General features: G+C 37.6%; 1 protein-coding gene across 3 annotated transcripts in view; it reads left to right on the forward strand.

Annotated features, from left to right (window-relative positions):
- The window catches only part of CPQ (carboxypeptidase Q), a 580,759-nt gene that overhangs the window by 449,846 nt on the left and 113,965 nt on the right, over positions 1-16,948 (forward strand). For all 3 annotated transcript variants that reach the window (XM_027765483.1, XM_006161308.3, XM_027765482.1), the window contains exon 6: positions 10,436-10,527. In XM_027765483.1, coding sequence (XP_027621284.1) covers positions 10,436-10,527 — 92 coding nt within the window. The remainder of the gene's footprint in view (positions 1-10,435; positions 10,528-16,948) is intronic.

Below are 16,948 nucleotides of genomic sequence, written 5' to 3' on the forward strand. Positions count from 1 at the left end.
TACACTGTTGTAGGGAATGTAAATTAGTACAGTCACTGTGGAGAATAATATGGAGGTTCCTCAAAGACCTACAAATAGAACTTCCATATGATCCAGCAATTCCACTCCTGGGAATCTACCCAAAAGATAGGAGAATGCTCAATCAAAAAAGTGCTTGCACATCTATGCTTATCACAGCATTCTTCACAATTGCTAAGACATGGAACCAGCCCAAATGTCCACAAATAGATGAATGGATTGAAAATATGTGGCACATATACGCTATGGAATACTACTCAGCCATAAAAAACAGGACCCTGGCATTTGATAGAAAGGGTACAAATATGGAAGATTTACTGCTGAGTGAAGCAAACCAGGCTCTGAAAGAGAGACATTGTGTGTCTCCACTTAATATATACCAACTGTCCACACTCTGTGGTCGAAATTGAAATATTAGAAGATATAGACGCATGGAAAATGCTTCCAGACATTGGAGTCAATGTGGGAAGAGAGTGGAATATGGGGGAGAATGAGAGGAAATGAGTCAAGGAGAAAAATAGAGAGGCAAGACATTTAAGAGACACAGAAATGGAGGATTATCTGTTGATAATGTGTATGATATTTTCAAATGGACTCATGGAAAGTATGTTCCTATTGGGTAAATTCACTTTACAAGCTGTAATGATGTACAGTAATTGAATGTATAAAATAAATTTAAATAAAAATTTTAAAAATAAAAAAATGAATAAAATATAGTATAGAAAATAGATATAATATGACATGAAAATAAAGGAGATAAGATAAAAAGTGCTATGTTAAGTAAAAGTAACTATTTTTATACACTCCTGGAAGGAATATTAATTTGTAAACTTGCATTAGAATATTAATAATATGTCAATAACCTTGAAAATGTTTAATTTTTATACTGTTTAGATACCATATTTTTGATTTTAAGAATTCGTTTTGGGCCAGCCTCATGGCCTAGTGCTTAAGAAAACCAGATCCCACATGGCTGACCATGTGGTTGAAACTCTGGCTCTGGTGGCTTGCAAAACATTCCAGATGCATGCATATAAAATGGATCAAAATTCCAATAGAATGGACTCATTATTATATGACTATGCCCCACTGAAGGGTGTTTTCTCTCTCTCTCTCTCTCTCTCTCTCTCTCTCTCATCTTTCTGTCTCTCTTTGGGCACAGGCACCCTCTAGAAATTAAAAGAAACTTTTCCTAAGGAAAAAAACTACTTTTTTAAAAAAAAAATTTATTTAGATTTTTCACTGTACATTGACCATCATTATACATCTGCACACAACATGGCATTTCAGCATATGCTTACAATACATGACAATCAAATCAGGACTATTTCCATATACATAATTTTCAACAGAGAACTTTACATTTTGCTACCCATTTCCTTACTCCTCCCAGGCCCTCCCTTCAAGTCTCTCGTATATACACTTATCCTCCCTACTATCATATCATCAAGTTTTTCTATTTCTGCCATAGACTGCAGACAGTATAGAAACATTAAATGTCCAATAATAAGAGAATAGCTAAACAATTAAGAATGATTTTCTTGAAAACTAATGATTATGTAAAAACCATATATGTCATGATTTTAAGTAAAATAAGTAGTAAAAAACTATATAAAAAATATCACTGTTTATATATAATTTATATGTATTATTTATAATATGAAATATATAAATTATTATATATTGTTTTTACATTCAGAAAAAAATGATCAAATTTAAAAATAAAAGAGCCATCAGAGCTTAAAATGTAGATATCTTTAATTTAACTCAGTTGGCTGATGGAATGGTTTCTGTGACCATTACATATTTACTTAATGACTGGGTCAACAAGAACTGTTGATGTACTAACTTTTGACTAGAACCAGCTGTGCTAGAAAAGTAGGTAATATAGTAGCCATGAAGCAAATGTCAAAGTTGAAGCATGTTTAATTATCTTGGCTGCCAGGGTGTTTTTCACCTGGGCTTTGGTCTCACAAAAATATCTTACCAACTTTCTGAACTGAATAGGTACCAAGATGTTTTAGATTAAGTGAAAAGGCAGTAGGTTTCATTTATACTTATATGAATATATTTAGTCAGTCAGTCACTGAGTCAACCAATAAACATTTATTCGGTACTTGTTAAATGTCACATACTGGTCCAGATCATGAAAAAGGAAATGAATAAGTCTCAGAAAATTAATGACCTAGTGGGAAGATGAACATTTAAGTGTGGCTGCAAATGAAAACAGAGCTATGTATAAGTTCCAATGGAACATTGAGAAAAGAAAAGCTAATTTTGCCTTCAAGTTAGAGAAACTTTCCCAGGAAAAAGTATTAGAGATGGGCTTTGTTGAATAAGTAAGAGTTTGCCAGGCAGAAAAGGTGAAGAGTCATTCTAAATAGAAAGAACAATATATGCAAGGGACCAGAAATCTGAGATAGCATGACATGTTCAGGGGTTAGGAAAAGTGGTGTCACTAGAGCTTAGGACAAAAGGAAATGAGTGGGAAGCTGAGTTGGGCCAGAGATGGCCTTCACACACTTATAGTCACATTGTTTCTGCTTCACAATGATTAATAGTGATTTTCTTGGCTAATGGAATCCTAATCATTATAATGAGGCAGGACTGTTCCCTTTGAATTATGGAAATTATAACTGTTATGATCCATTCCACAAACACAAGTTATAAATATGATCATTTCTCTTTAATCTTCTTCACAGTTAATCACTCCAGTCTCTACAGGGCTTAGTAGCAGGAAGTCTGTTATCTCTCCTTGAGGTCCCTCACACTGCCTCTGAATTGTCCACTAATCCTAGGACTTTACTCAGGCCAAATAGGTCAGTCCTCCTCTAGAAACCGGTAGTTGGATCCATCTCTGACAGCTGTTCTCTTTGGCTGCTGCATGGCATTCTTTGCACACCCATCACAGTATTGCCCATTTGAGGCAACAAGATTTTAATTCCCTATGTTTGCATTGTCTTCCTCAGTCATGTGCCCTAAATCATGACCAGTGTGCCAGTGTGTCTGGGTCTGGAGGCACTTAGCCAGTTGACCTCATGCAACACTAAAATTAGTCCTTCCATAGAACCTTAACCTTTGTGCTGAGCCTAAGTCAACAGCCCAGACTCTTCCCTTCATCCGGGTCATTTTATTTCCATGGTGTCTAGAACCTTCCCTGGCCTAGGACCTTAATCAGTTTATCCAGACTGAACAGTTCTCTCATCCTCAGGACCCCAGTTCAAGAAAGCAGAAGTGAGGACACCAGGGCTTCCCTACCAAAATTCCTTTGCTACTTTTTCACACCAGTTCTCCTGCCAGTGTCCAGGTTGTCCCTTCAGGTGAAGCATTTTGTTGCCTTGCTACAATGTGCCCTACAAGTACCTAATTGCTTTATACTTACATAACCACCAAATACACCAAGTAATTCTACTAAGAACAAAGATCTTCAAGGTGATTTTCTGTTCCTGCTTATAAAGAGTAGCTGCAATTTACTTCACTGAAATAATTAATCTTTGTCTAACCATGCCCCCTTCTAAAAAAAAATCGATGATAATGTGCTCATTATTATATTGCAAATTATGTAACTTGCCCAAGGTGAAAATAGCTCTCAGCCCCTAACCCCAATGCGTTCTTCCACTATGCTTCACTACTCCTTCTCAGTCAATTCATGTGCTGCCATGCTGTTATTTATTTCTATAACTTAGATATTAAACTCGTATTGGTCAAGTTTATTGCAGAAATAGAAATCTCTTTAAGTGTAGTCTGTAAAGTTAGGTCTCACAAGAGAAAACAGTACTTCTAAAGGGCTTGAAATTGATTAGTAAATGGGCATAGGGATCAATACACATTATTAATAAGTAGTGCTCTTTAGAATTCATGATTTGGGAAAACTTCCTACAAGACTGAATTAATCTGAGTTTTTCTGCTAAAAGTCAAGTGTATTTTGTTTTGTGCTCTCTTGGAACAAGTAGAAGACAGTCAACTGACCTTTTCAATTCATTAACTTGATGCTAGTCATCTCTTAGCATTCTTGTCTTTAAATTTGAGAATAATGGAAAAAATCCAAACAAATGTTTTCTACCTTTTCCCATAGACATTATTTTCACCCAGCATTGTTATTGTCCTTTATGAAATGAAAATGACGTGCATGTCTATCATATTTCATATAGTAGAACAAAAATCTGACACATTATTGGTAGTTTATATATTTAGAGGAAACAGGCTGCTGTAAACTGTGGATCGCATGATCTGGAGGTCTTAATAGGTACTCCAGGAGGCAAGGGACCTCTGGGAATCTTCTGTAAATCTATAGGAGAACTAATTGCCTGTGCTATGGCAAATACTTAATAAGACCTGACTCCTAGCCAGCTAGGGCATGGCAGAGTCCTCCCTCTCATTTCTAATTCTAGTCCTTACCTGCAGAATAAGGTTTCAGCCTGGGACTGTAAGTCACCAACCAGAGCCATAGCTGGGAGTCAGGATTCTTGCTCAGCTGTTTATTTACCCCAATTCTACTTCAGAATGAATTTCCTACAATTGATCACAATTGTTGCTACCGTTATTATCATTTTATTGTTTTAAATTCTTAAAATGAGTGGCTTTTAAAATTAGTTTGGGACCGCACATGGCCTGGTGATGAAGGTGGCTGGATCCCACATTACCGACCATGTAATTCAAGTCCCGGACCTAGCAGCTTGGGAAACACTATGGTTGTGTGTGAATGTGAGTCCAAAATCCCAAATGGAAGAAAATCGATTATGGCATGACCGTGTCCCATCGGGGGAGGGGGAATGCTTTCTCACTTTCCTTCTCTGTCTCTCTCCTCCCATCCCCTCTGACAAGTACTGTACTCTCTGGCAAATTGAATGATAAAATAAAGTTTGGGTTTGCTATACACAGTAAATTCTATCATTTAAATGATAAAAGTATAGATACTATTAGGTTGATTTTATTCAATTTTTCAGATATACAAAACCTTTTAACTTCATCAAAAAGGGAAAAATTCTGATATTCTGATTGGCCCTCATTTTGAAACTGAGGAATCTGTTTCCATTTATTGATTTGGATTTGGAGATACTCTTATGTTGGGAAGAGGGAACACTCACACTGAAAAAAGCTGTATGTTTTTCTGGAGATTAGATGAAATCTTTGTTTTTCCCTTTGCTGACTGCATGCATTCTCTTTAAACAAAGGTGTTCTGAAGCTCCCAAGGAAGAGGAGTGAAGGGCAGGTCTTCCATCCTCTTTCTCTCACATGCTTTCTCTGGTAATTGTTGGCACAGATCGAAAAGTTGTCTGGAGAAGCTAATAAACAGTTCTTAAAAAACCTACTACATGACTGGGACTGCACTTGATACATATTTGCTTTGACTCATTTAATTTTCTCAACAATCCCATGAGGCAATTATCATTGTCCTTAGTGTATAAAGAAACAGACTCAGAGAAATTAGGTAGCTAATCTAACCTCACAGAGCCAGAAGTGGCAGAGTCAGAAAGGAAACACAGCTTATGCAAAGTCCACAGCCAACATCTCTGTATACCCTACACTGTATCTTAGGATGTAGATGGCCTGGGGTCCCAAATGCCATACAAGCTTCAGAGCTAGTCATTGAATAAAGCCCAGGGCATTTATTTTAGGTTTTAGAGTCAGTCAGATTGTCCAAGTGGTAAGAAACTTTGGACTCAAGTATTTGCTAAACTGCTGGGTTTCTAACCTCTTCTTTAGGGCCCTTCATTTTGTGAAGTAGGTGCTAATCTTCCCCATTGATAGGTGCTGAGACTCTCAAGAGCTTGAAGAAGGCTCTGTTAGTCTTTGCAGGCCCAGCTAGGCAACAGCTATGCTATTGTTGTTTTGAGTCCTTAGCCTTCCTCTCTTCTACTGATTATTCTTTATTATCTTAACATGATGTCATTGGCCATCTGGCTGATTTGAAATATGAAGGAGACTAATCCTGTATGATAGTGACTTTCAAGTGACACATCAAATAAACAGGGATATGCAGAGCATTTGCATTTTTATTTATTTAGTTATAGTTTTTAGTTTTGCTCTAGTGCTTGTGTGCTCAACATAGAGACAGAGAGAGTAAAAAAAAAAAATCATCGCCCAGGGAGGATGACTATGCTACAGTCCCTTCTCCTCCATTCTCCTCTCAAGACTTTTGGGCACACACACGCACCCGGCATGATTTTCTTTCTTTCTTTTTTTTTAACAGTTGAATCAGGCACTATTATTTATTTATTTACGTCTAAAAAGAATTATTTTTATTTAGCTTTGTTTATTTGTTTTTGTTTTTTGTTTTTATTTTTAATTTTTCATTATTATTTATACATTAAATTGCTATACATCATTTATATTGTGAAGTGACTTTACCCAGCATGATTTACACCTCAGTCCAGACCAGTTGATACTATTATACACATCCTCATCAACAGATAATAAACCTTATGTATGTCCCACAAGTGTCTTACCTCTCCATTTTCCCGCCAAATTTCCTTTCTTACGTTCTTCCCCTCCCACACTCTCTGTCCACTTTGTCTCTAGTGTCCATTACCATTTTTAATACTTTTATGTTCTCCAGTCACTCAGTCTCTATCATAGACTGCGGACAGTCAGTATATGTTAAGTGGAGACATACAGTGTCTCTCTTTCATAGCCTGACTTGTTTTACTCAGCAACATATCTTCCAAATTTGTCCACTTTCTGTCAAATTCCAGGACCTTGTTTTATATGGCCGAATAGTATTCCATGGAGTATATGTGCCACAATTTTTGAATCCATTCATCAGTTTGTGGACATTTGGGTTGGTTCCATGTCTTAGCAATTGTGAATAATGCTGCAATGAAAATAGTTGTGCAAACACTTTTCTGACTGAGTGCTCTCCTGTCCTTTGGGTAGATCCCCAGGAGTGGAACTGCTGGATCATATGGTAGTTCTATTTGAAGGTCTTTGAGGAACCTCCATATCGTTCTCCACAGTGGCTGGACCAATTTACATTCCCACCAACAGTGTAGGGATGTTTCCCTTTCACCATATCCCCTCCAACATTTATCATTATTTGTTTTTTTTAATCTTCACCAATCTGACTGTGGTTAGGTGGTATCTCATTGTAGTTTTGATTTGCATCTCCCTTAAAATGAGGGATGTTGAGCATTTTTTCAGACGCTTTCTAGCTGTTTGTATGTTTTCCTAAGAGAATTGTTTATTCAGCTCATTTTCTCATGTTTTAATTGGGTTAATCATTTTCTTCCAGTAAGCTACATGAGTTCCCTGTGTATTCTAGTTATCAGTCCCTTATCTGAGGCACAGTTAAGACGAATTCTCTCCCATTCCAAGGGTTGTCGATTCACATGAATTATAACATCCTTTGCTGTGCAGAAACTCCTTAATTTGAGAATTATAACGTCCTTTGCTGTGCAGAAACTCCTTAATTTGATGTAATCCCACCTGTCTATTTTGGAGATTATTGCCTGTGCTTTGGTGAATCTTGCTTAAGAATTCTTTGCCCACCCCTATGTCTTCCAGAGTTTCTCCAGTGTTTTCCATTAATAGTTTGATAGTTTGCGGTCTTAGGTTTAGATCTTTGATCCACTTTGAGTTGATTTTTGTTAATGGTGATAGGGGTTCAGATTCATCTTTCTTCAGGTGGATACACAGTTTTTCCAACACCATTTGCTAAAGAGGTTTCCTTTTTTCCCACTATATTGACTGGTACCCTTTGTCAATGATGAGTTGGCTGTATGTTTTGGAGTTTATTTCTGGAGTCTCTACTCTGTTACATTGGTCCTCATGTCCATTTTTGTGCCAATACCATGCTGGTTTTTGTGTTTTTTGTTTTTTGTTTTGTTTTGTTTTGGAGGTTTTTGCTATAGGGCGCGTGCGCTCACCAGAAAGACAGAGAGAGATAGAGAGAGAGAAAGTGAGAAATCACCCCCCTGGGGGATGGCCACGCTGCAATCCCTTTTCCTCCATTTTTTTCCTTGGGATCTTGGGCACACGTGGGACTCAAACCAGTCGACTACATGGAAGTCCAGTGACATAGCCATTACACTAACTGCTGGTCCCTACATCACTTTGTTTGCAAGTTTAATTTAACCAACATAAACATGCTTCACATGAGTCCACTTGAGGATAGAAAACACATTATCATCAACAGATAATAACCCATTTCTGTGTACCATAAATGTCTTCCCTCTCTTCTCCCTCTTTGTCTCCTGAATCTATAGCCATTTTTTCTTGTATAATTATTTTTATTTATTTTGTTATTATTATTTATACATTCAATCACTATACATAATTTTGATAGTAAAGAGACTTTACCCAGCATGATACACCTCAGTCCAGCCCAGTTGAGAATATTATATACATCATCAACAGATAATAAACCATATCTGTCCACTTTTTTCAAATGTAACACCTTGCTTATTAATGAGTTAGCAGATGTTTTAGGAACCGAGGCTGGACAAGTGTGTTTAGATTCTGTTCTAGTCAAGACACCAAGCTTTGCAATTATTTATTCTTTCAATATCTATGTATTGGCTACCCATTGTGCCAAACAATCTAGGAACTTGGGAAATTGAAGTGAATTAAAAAGCATAAATCTCTGTTTCCAGAGCTTATATTCTGGTTATTGGAGGTTTTGAGTGGAGGAATGACATAAACTGGCTTAGCTGTACGAAGGTCCTTTAGGTTATAGTGAAATGAGGGATACATGGAGAGTCCAGTTAGGAGGTGACTACAAGAATCTAGGCAACAGAGAGTGGATCTTGGACCAGTGGCAGCAGGAACAGGAAGATAGATTCTAGATGGGCTTAGACAGAAGCACCAATGAGGTTCACTGAGGAATTTGATGTAGAAATTGCTTGTCCAGGCTTTGAACTGGAACTTAGGCCAGCCTGCATCCCCAACCTGTGTTCTCTTAATTATGTTCAGATGCTCAAGTGTACAAACCAGTAGATGCCATAATGGTTATGTTGTTGGACTCCCATATGGCCAACTACAATTCCAATCCCATACCCAGTGGCTTGAAACTCATGTCGAGTGTGTGTGTGTGTGTGTGTGTGTGTGTGTGTGTTTGTGTGTGCCCGCGCACCCAAAATCCAAAGAGGAGAATAGAGAAGAGATCACTGCACGGCCCTCCCCCCAGGGTGGGGGCATGATTTCTTGCTTTCTGTCTTTCTGGCAAGTGCACACACCCTAAAGCAAAAATCTCTCTTTAAAAAAAATTGCTCAAGTGTAAAGTGACTTTATAAGCATATTTAACTTACTGAAAAAATGTAGCTCCTCCTCTCAGCTCCTTAGTGCTGCACTTATGAAAGGGGAATGCCTCCTGGTGCCTGGAGGGGGCAAGATACAGCTCCATATCCTGGGACCATTTGTCACCACCCAGGCAGCAGCTGTCCAGCTGGCTCCTTAAAAGGACATAGGCCTGGATAGCTGTACATGTGTGGTCATACTTGAAATGTGTAGTGTGTCCATCCCAGAGCCACTCAGTGTATTTCAGTATTTCCCTGTAGCTGGCCTGTGCGGAGGCAGGTAGACAGATCCTCTTAATAGGATTTAAGTACAGCTTCATGTTTTGCTGCCTTTGTTATTTCTCAGAAATGTCATTATCTAGTCCAAATCAGAATAGATTTTAATTCTTAGCCACAGAGTGACACTTTTAGCAAACTGTTTTACCATTTTTTAAAGATCAGAAAAATGGAGCTTCCCTGTAGTTAGGTTTTACAGAGCAGTCATTCAAAAATGGTTCTAGGTATGCCAGATCAGTTATTAACTTTAATAACTTCAAGGTACAAATTTGTATGTCGCAACTCAGTGAAATTTGCCACCAAGCTGTTTGTGCAGTAATAAGGTGAATAAATGCCACCCTCATTCAATTAATTTTCATTGACTGTAAGTGAATGATCTTTTATTTCCAGGTAGGAGAAGAAATCATATATGGGTAAATATAAATGTTGCATTTGCTTCTCAGTTATTACATTACTGAGGATAGCACAGTCAGCTAGCAATTCTCATGGGTTTAGATAAAAAAAGTAAGCCCCTACACACTTATCTTGAAGTGGAGTCAAATGACTGGTTTTCAGGTAAGAGCATTGGAAGCTCTCATTATCGGTTTGCAGTCCTAATATCTCAGTGGACTCAGCCATCCACTGGGTTTTGCTGGGCTGGATATCCCATGAAAGCTATGAGGAGAACATCTCTCTTCTGGCTGGCTGATGGCTTTTGTCACAACTCCTTTCTCCACCTGCCCTGGAGATCAGCCTGAAGATGTTGCTTTGCTGAGTCAGCCGGACCCTGAAGTAGGCATTCATACCACCAAAGAGATAAGTGCTTCTGGCTCTCTCCTGCCTCCACAATGTGGATGAAGGCCCTGGCCATTTTTAAAAATGCAAAATCATTTGAAGTATCATTTCTTTAATTTTCTTATTTTTCCCAGGGTTGCGTCCAAAGAGGACTCTGCGCATGGTTCTTTGGACTGCAGAGGAACAAGGTGGAATCGGTGCCTACCAGTATTATCAGTTACACAAGGTAAAAAGTAAGCCATGAATTGCTGATATAATATCTGTGTAAACCAAAAGCATTGATTTAAAACTTCCTTCTAATTATCCTATTTAAGATGGTCAATTGACCCTGACCAACACCCCAATAAAAGCCTTCCCTATAAATGAGAATGTGTTGGTAGACTGCAAATGCTATAGTGCAGAGCTGAGGGCTTTCCTGTTTTGACATCATAGCGTATGACTTCTAAGAAGTCCCAACTGCCATGCTATTTTCTTAAAGTCTCTCTAGTTCTGCTGTACTCAAGTATGACAAAGAAATAGTAATAGGTAAGCATTTCCTTCCGCACTAAGCTCATCCTCATCTCTCAATACTCCCCAACTTCCTGGAATCCCTATTATTTAAGAGTAAAGTCCTGAGGCCTTGAGTCAGCCACAGTCATTGCCATGATTGTGGTGGGAAGGGCAGAGGCCAGAGATGTCAGACATGGGAATGTGCCGGACAGCTTGGTTTGACACTGCCCATAATTAGACATGAGTGGAGCTTAAAGCAAGGAGGCACTTGTGTGACATAAGAATTAGGAATACTAGATGGAATTTAAAATAGAGAACATGGAGATTAATAACAAGAACAGCCTGTAAGAGAGCAAAATGTGCAAGCTCAGAAATACTCTGGATCAAGTAAAACGTTAGTTCAAAGAAGAGCTCCCAAATCAACAAAGTGCTGTTGAGCAGTGATGGGTGGGCAGAGGAGGAAGGTCTGGCCTGCTGCTGCTATTTGCTTTCCTGGACCGTTAGAAGAAACAGATCTTGAAAGCTTAAATTATCCAAATCAGAGAGATTATTTGTTTTATGAATTGTGTTTGTATCTTTTTTGATTATTTCACAGTCAGTCTTTAGTACTCTATTTCAGTTAAGTAGAGCATACTGAATTCAGGGTCATGAATTTGGCCCGTGGGTATAATTATTTACTGTACAAAGGACAACGTATGCCTTATTCCCAACTCTTTACCACTGTAGTTCTTTTGGTCTGAAGTGATTCTGGGGTTAAGGTAGTTCAAAACAAATGACCTTTGGTTGATGGGTTAGAAACATTATCTTATATATGTTGTAGTAGAATACAACATTAAATACAGGTTGTTCTAAAATCAACAACATTCAGTTAATATTTTCTGAGCACCTACTATGCTCCATGCACTATATTAAGTATTAGGTTTAGCTTCATTAAAAAGATTCACCCTGATTTTATGAAGATTGCAATCTAAAGGGCACTGAATACTGAACTTCAATTATAGTATAATGTGCTAAGTCTTCTGATAAGAATAAGGTGTTAAGGTAAAAACCTTACATGGCTTTGAAGAATAGTCAGAATAAGCTATGTGGAAGAAATGACATACAAGCTGAGATCTGAAGACTTAGTAGAAGTAAGTTAAGGAAAAGGAATTGAAGGAAGGAGGTGAGTACTACACCTTGGAAGAGGAACTACATACAAAGGTTGGTGTAAGAGCACAGCACACTGGAGAAATGGAAAGGAATTCAGAGTGGCTGGTGCATAGGATGCAAGATGTATAGTGGTAGAAACAAGAGTGGAGAGGTAAACAAGAGCCAGAACAAGAACATATAAATCATGTCTAGACGTTTGGACTTTATCCTTAGGGCAAGTAGAGTAACTAAATTATCTTTAAGAAGGAGCTTTAAAATTCTGTATATCTTGGACTTCATAAAAAAAAAATACTATTAAAGAGTTGTTCTAAAGTTCTTTTATTGTATATACTCTACTCCAAACCAAAAAAAAAAAAAAAAAAAGTGTTGGATTTAAATATTAATGGATGTGGTTTGAAATTTCCTCACCACTGGAATTCCTAGGATCAAAAAAAGATTTGTTTCTCTATAAGATTTTGAGCTTCACTGTAGCCTTTTAAAATGCATGTATAAAATCAGAAATGACTTGATTTTAAAGTTCTAGGAGATTGGCAGGAATACACAAATACACTCACACTCTCTCTCTCTCTTGCTCACTCTCTCTATGGATGTACAATTAAATTAACAGAGCTCATTCCTTTGATAGTATTTGTATTGCCTTTATGTAAATGTGCAGATACTGATGGCTAGTCTGTATTGTATTTTCAGGAATGGAAAAAAAGGAAGGCATAGGCTTTTTGTCTTAGGGTGGGTAGCTTTTTATATCACCTTTAAAAAGATATTCTTGGGGCCGGCTGGTGGTGTGGTAATTAAGGCACTGGTCTCCCACGTGACCCAGCACAGCTCTAGTCCCAGACCTGGCAGCTTTCTCTCTCTCTGGTCAAATAATAATTAATTAATTAATTTGGCGTGTACAAGGAAGCTATACTCTAAACTTCATCTTCCAGATCCCCAAAATACTCAGCCAAGATAGGGCGACCTCTGTCCTTTCTCTGTCTCTGTCTGTCTATGTCACATGTTCTCTCTCTCTCTCTGTTTTTGTTTGTTTGTTTGTTTGTTTGTTTGTTTTTAAACCACTTCTCCTCACCTCAGGCCTTTTCTTTCTCTTGCTAATTTCAGAAGCCATTTTAAATCTGAGGTGTGTTCTGTCATGTTCATGTGTGTGCCACATGGGTTTCATTTTTTACCTTTAGAAAATTATTTTGTTCTCTTTTTTGGTCAATTTTGTCTCGTTTTTCCTTCTCTTTTTTCTTTTCCTTTTGATTTTATTTTTAAAATCTTTACTTTCCCACTCTGGTCTTCACTCTCCACACATTGAGTGTCTATATAGGCTTAGTGCATGGTAGCCAAGCATCTGGATATTTTTAGAGTCATTTAAATCCTCAACGCTTATTGAATCTCCTGCCTTATGGAAGAAACTTCTTTTTATAAATCTGAACTCATAATCTCTTCCTGTGGGTACCACGATGCAAAGCACAGTAGAGGAGAGATTTTTTTTAACAGAATGACCAGAAACCACTGCACAGGCACAAGAAATATAAGAAAACAAGAAAATATCTCTCCAATAAGAGAAAAGAACAATCCCTCATTATCTGCAGACAGTACAGTAGAACTCATGGAAATGTCCAATAGAGATTTCAAAATATTCATAGTGAAAAAACTAAACAAGATGCAAGAGCTGAGAGACAATGAACTCCAGAAGATGTAGGAGAAAAGAGAAAATGAGTTCCAGGAAGTGAGAACATTCTCACATGATCTGAAAGAGGAAATACACACCATAAAAATGAATCAAATGGAGCTGTTAGAGATGAAGGCTGTAATACAGGAAATCAAAACCTCCTTCAAAAGACTAGTCTATGCAGAAGATTGAATCTCGGGTGTTGAAGGCAAAAACCTCTGACTAATTAAAAAAAAATTAAAAACTGAGAAAATAACATTTAAAAAATGAGAATACTTGGGACCAGCAGTTAGCGTAATGGCTGTGTCGCTGGACTCCCACATAGTCGACCGCGGTTTGAGTCCGGGACCCAGTGGCTTAAAACTCACTCCAGGCACGTGTGCATGCGTGACCAAGATCCTAAGAGGAGAATGGAGAAGGGATTGTGGTGCAGCCATCTCTCCTGGGGGGGAGGGGGGTGATTTCTTGTTTTCTGTCTCTCTGTCTCTCTCTGTCTGGCGAGTGCACAAGCTCTATAGCAAAAACCTCTCCAAAAAAAAAAAATAAAAATGAGAATACTATACAAGAAATACTAGATACCATTAAGGGCCCAAATATCCAGATAATTGGTATCCCAGAAGGTGAAGAAACTAATAAGGGCATTGATAATCTATTCCATGAAATCCTGGAAGAAAACTTTCCAAATCTAGCGAGGCATTCAAATATCCAGACCCAAGAAATACAAAAGACCCTTAATAGAATCAACCCAAGAAGACCTCCAAGGCACATCATAGATAGACATATTGGAAAAATCCACAGATGAAGACAAGATACTAAAATTGGCAAGAGAGAAACGTCAGGTTACTTATAAAGGTTATCCTACCAGGTTAACATCAGACTTCTCATCAGATACAATGCAAGCAAAGAAAGAATGGGGAAATATAGTCAAAGTGTTAAGTGTAAAACAGTTTCAACCAATAATACTATACCCAGCAAGATTATCTTTCATATGAAAAGAAAGAATAAAAACATGGTCAGATAAACAAGATGTGAAAGAGTTTGCCAATACCAGACCCACTCTTCAAAAAGTTCTGAAAGAAATGCTCTACCAGGAAAACTAAAGATACACGTACAGAAATAAGAGAACAAAAAGTCACCAAGAAAATGACCAACTTAACGCTAGGGACAAGAAATATCAATAATAATGTAGAATGTTAACTTCCAGGATTTAAATGGAACGATCAGACCACAGTGACACTGCAGATTCATCAGAAGAGAGACTGAACATAAGACTGAACTGGTGAAATAGAATTTTATGTCTTTTGAGTATAACATTACTGATTTTTTTAAACTATGCTTTTTGTTTTCCCAATTTAAGGATTTTGCTTTCTTTTGAGCTATTCATAGGTTCAGCAATTTGTTAAAATATTTTTTCTTCCTGTTTGTTTATTTTTTTAAGTGGAAACATAAACTTTCCTTTCTTCCTGACCCCTCTGGAATTGGAAGATATTTGGGAATATTCTTACTTTGTGGCAGAAGGGTTAATTGCATAAATTTAACAATACCTGTTACATTGAATCAGAAATTGGAAATACTCATTATTGGACAGGGTTTTGACTGGAATGTCAAAGATACCTATGGAACGAAGGTAGATCTCAAGAAAGCCAACAGAAGCTCTTGGAAAGATGACCTGGCACCATAAATAGTTTTGCATGGCAAAGAGGATTAGAGAAGCTATATGAAAGAATTCGTACCATAAAATAACCTGGACTTTTCCAGCCTAGCATAGTAATCAGTAGAGATTGCAAAAGAGCAACCACAATCAGAGAATTATCTTGAAGAAGACTTGGAAGGAAGAAAAAGAGACTGATCTTTCTAGTAGATGATATATCACAGAATATTTGGTAGACAGAGGTGAATTGAGGTTTATGTGTGACTTGTGTGCTGGGCATTTGCTTTTCAACAATTTGAGTAGTTGACATGTAAATATTTTCTCAAAATATTTAAAACTGTATTGCCTCTGTTATTACAGAGTCGCAAACAAAATTATGCCTTCCTTTTCTCTGCAGCAGCCTCCAGTTCCATCTCCAGGTCTCTGGGCAGTAAGGGACATTGAGGCAGGGGCACCACTGCCCTCTGCCCCACCACCTCACTTCCAGGCTTCCCAGCCCCAAATCCATCCAGTCCCCTAGACAGGTATTCAAAAGTGAATACATCTTCCAATGGCTAGAAGTAGAAGAGCCTCAAGTCTGAATAAACAAGGAAATATGACTCCATCAAAGGAACAGAGTAACTCCCCTCCATCTTTCGTGATACCAAAATATCAGAGAAAGAATTTCAAACATTCATGGTGACCAAATTCTATGAGTTGGAACAGAAAAGAGACAATGAACTACAGGAGATTAGGAAGTCCTTCCACGATATGAAAGAAGAAATGGACACTCCGAGAAAGAATCAGATGGAACTATTAGAGATGAAGTCTGTAATACAGGAAATCAAAAACTCTCTTAGAAAGTACTGAAAGTCGATTAGACCATGATGAAGATTGAATCTCTGATGTAGAAGATAAAACTTCTGACCTAGATAAAAACGCCAAAAAGAGAAAATAGCAAAAAAACATGAGGATAATATACTAGAAATACTAGATTCCATAAGACATCCAAACGTCAGAATAATTGGCATCCCAGAAGGTGAAGAAACTAATAATGGCATGGAAAACCTATTCCATGAAATCCTGGAGGAAATTTCCCAAGTCTAGAGAGGCACTCAAGCAGCCAGACCCAAGAAATACAAAGGACCCCAAATAGAATCAACCCCAGAAGATCTTCCCCAAGGTACATCTTAGCCAGGCTATCCAATACCAGAGATAAAGACATGATACTAAAACTAGCAAGAGAGAAACTAAAGTAACTTACAAAGGTCATCCCATCAGGCTAACACCAGACCTCTCAACAGAAACAATGCAATGAAGGAAAGAATGGGAAGATATATTGAAAGTGTTAAGAGAGAAACAATTTCAACCAAGATTATTATATCCAGCAAGATTATCCTTTATATGGGAAAAAAAAGATTAAAATTTTCCCAGACAAACAAAACCTGAAAGAATTTACCCACACCAGACCAGCTCTTCAAGAAACCCTGAAGAAAGTATTGTTCCAGGAAAACTAAAGAATTAACAGACAGTAACAAAGGAATAAAAGGCAACTAAGACAATGGCCAATTTAAACATCATTTAACATTGATAATAACATTGAATGTTAATGGATTAAATTCTCCAATCAAGAGACACAGGCTGGCTGAATGTAAAAAAAAAAAAACAAAAACAAAACAAACAAACAAAAAAAACCAAAAACCCTCTATTTATTACCTACAG

The sequence above is a fragment of the Tupaia chinensis genome, unplaced genomic scaffold, assembly GCF_000334495.1.
Source record: "Tupaia chinensis unplaced genomic scaffold, TupChi_1.0 Scaffold138407_1, whole genome shotgun sequence".
NCBI lineage: Eukaryota > Metazoa > Chordata > Mammalia > Scandentia > Tupaiidae > Tupaia > Tupaia belangeri.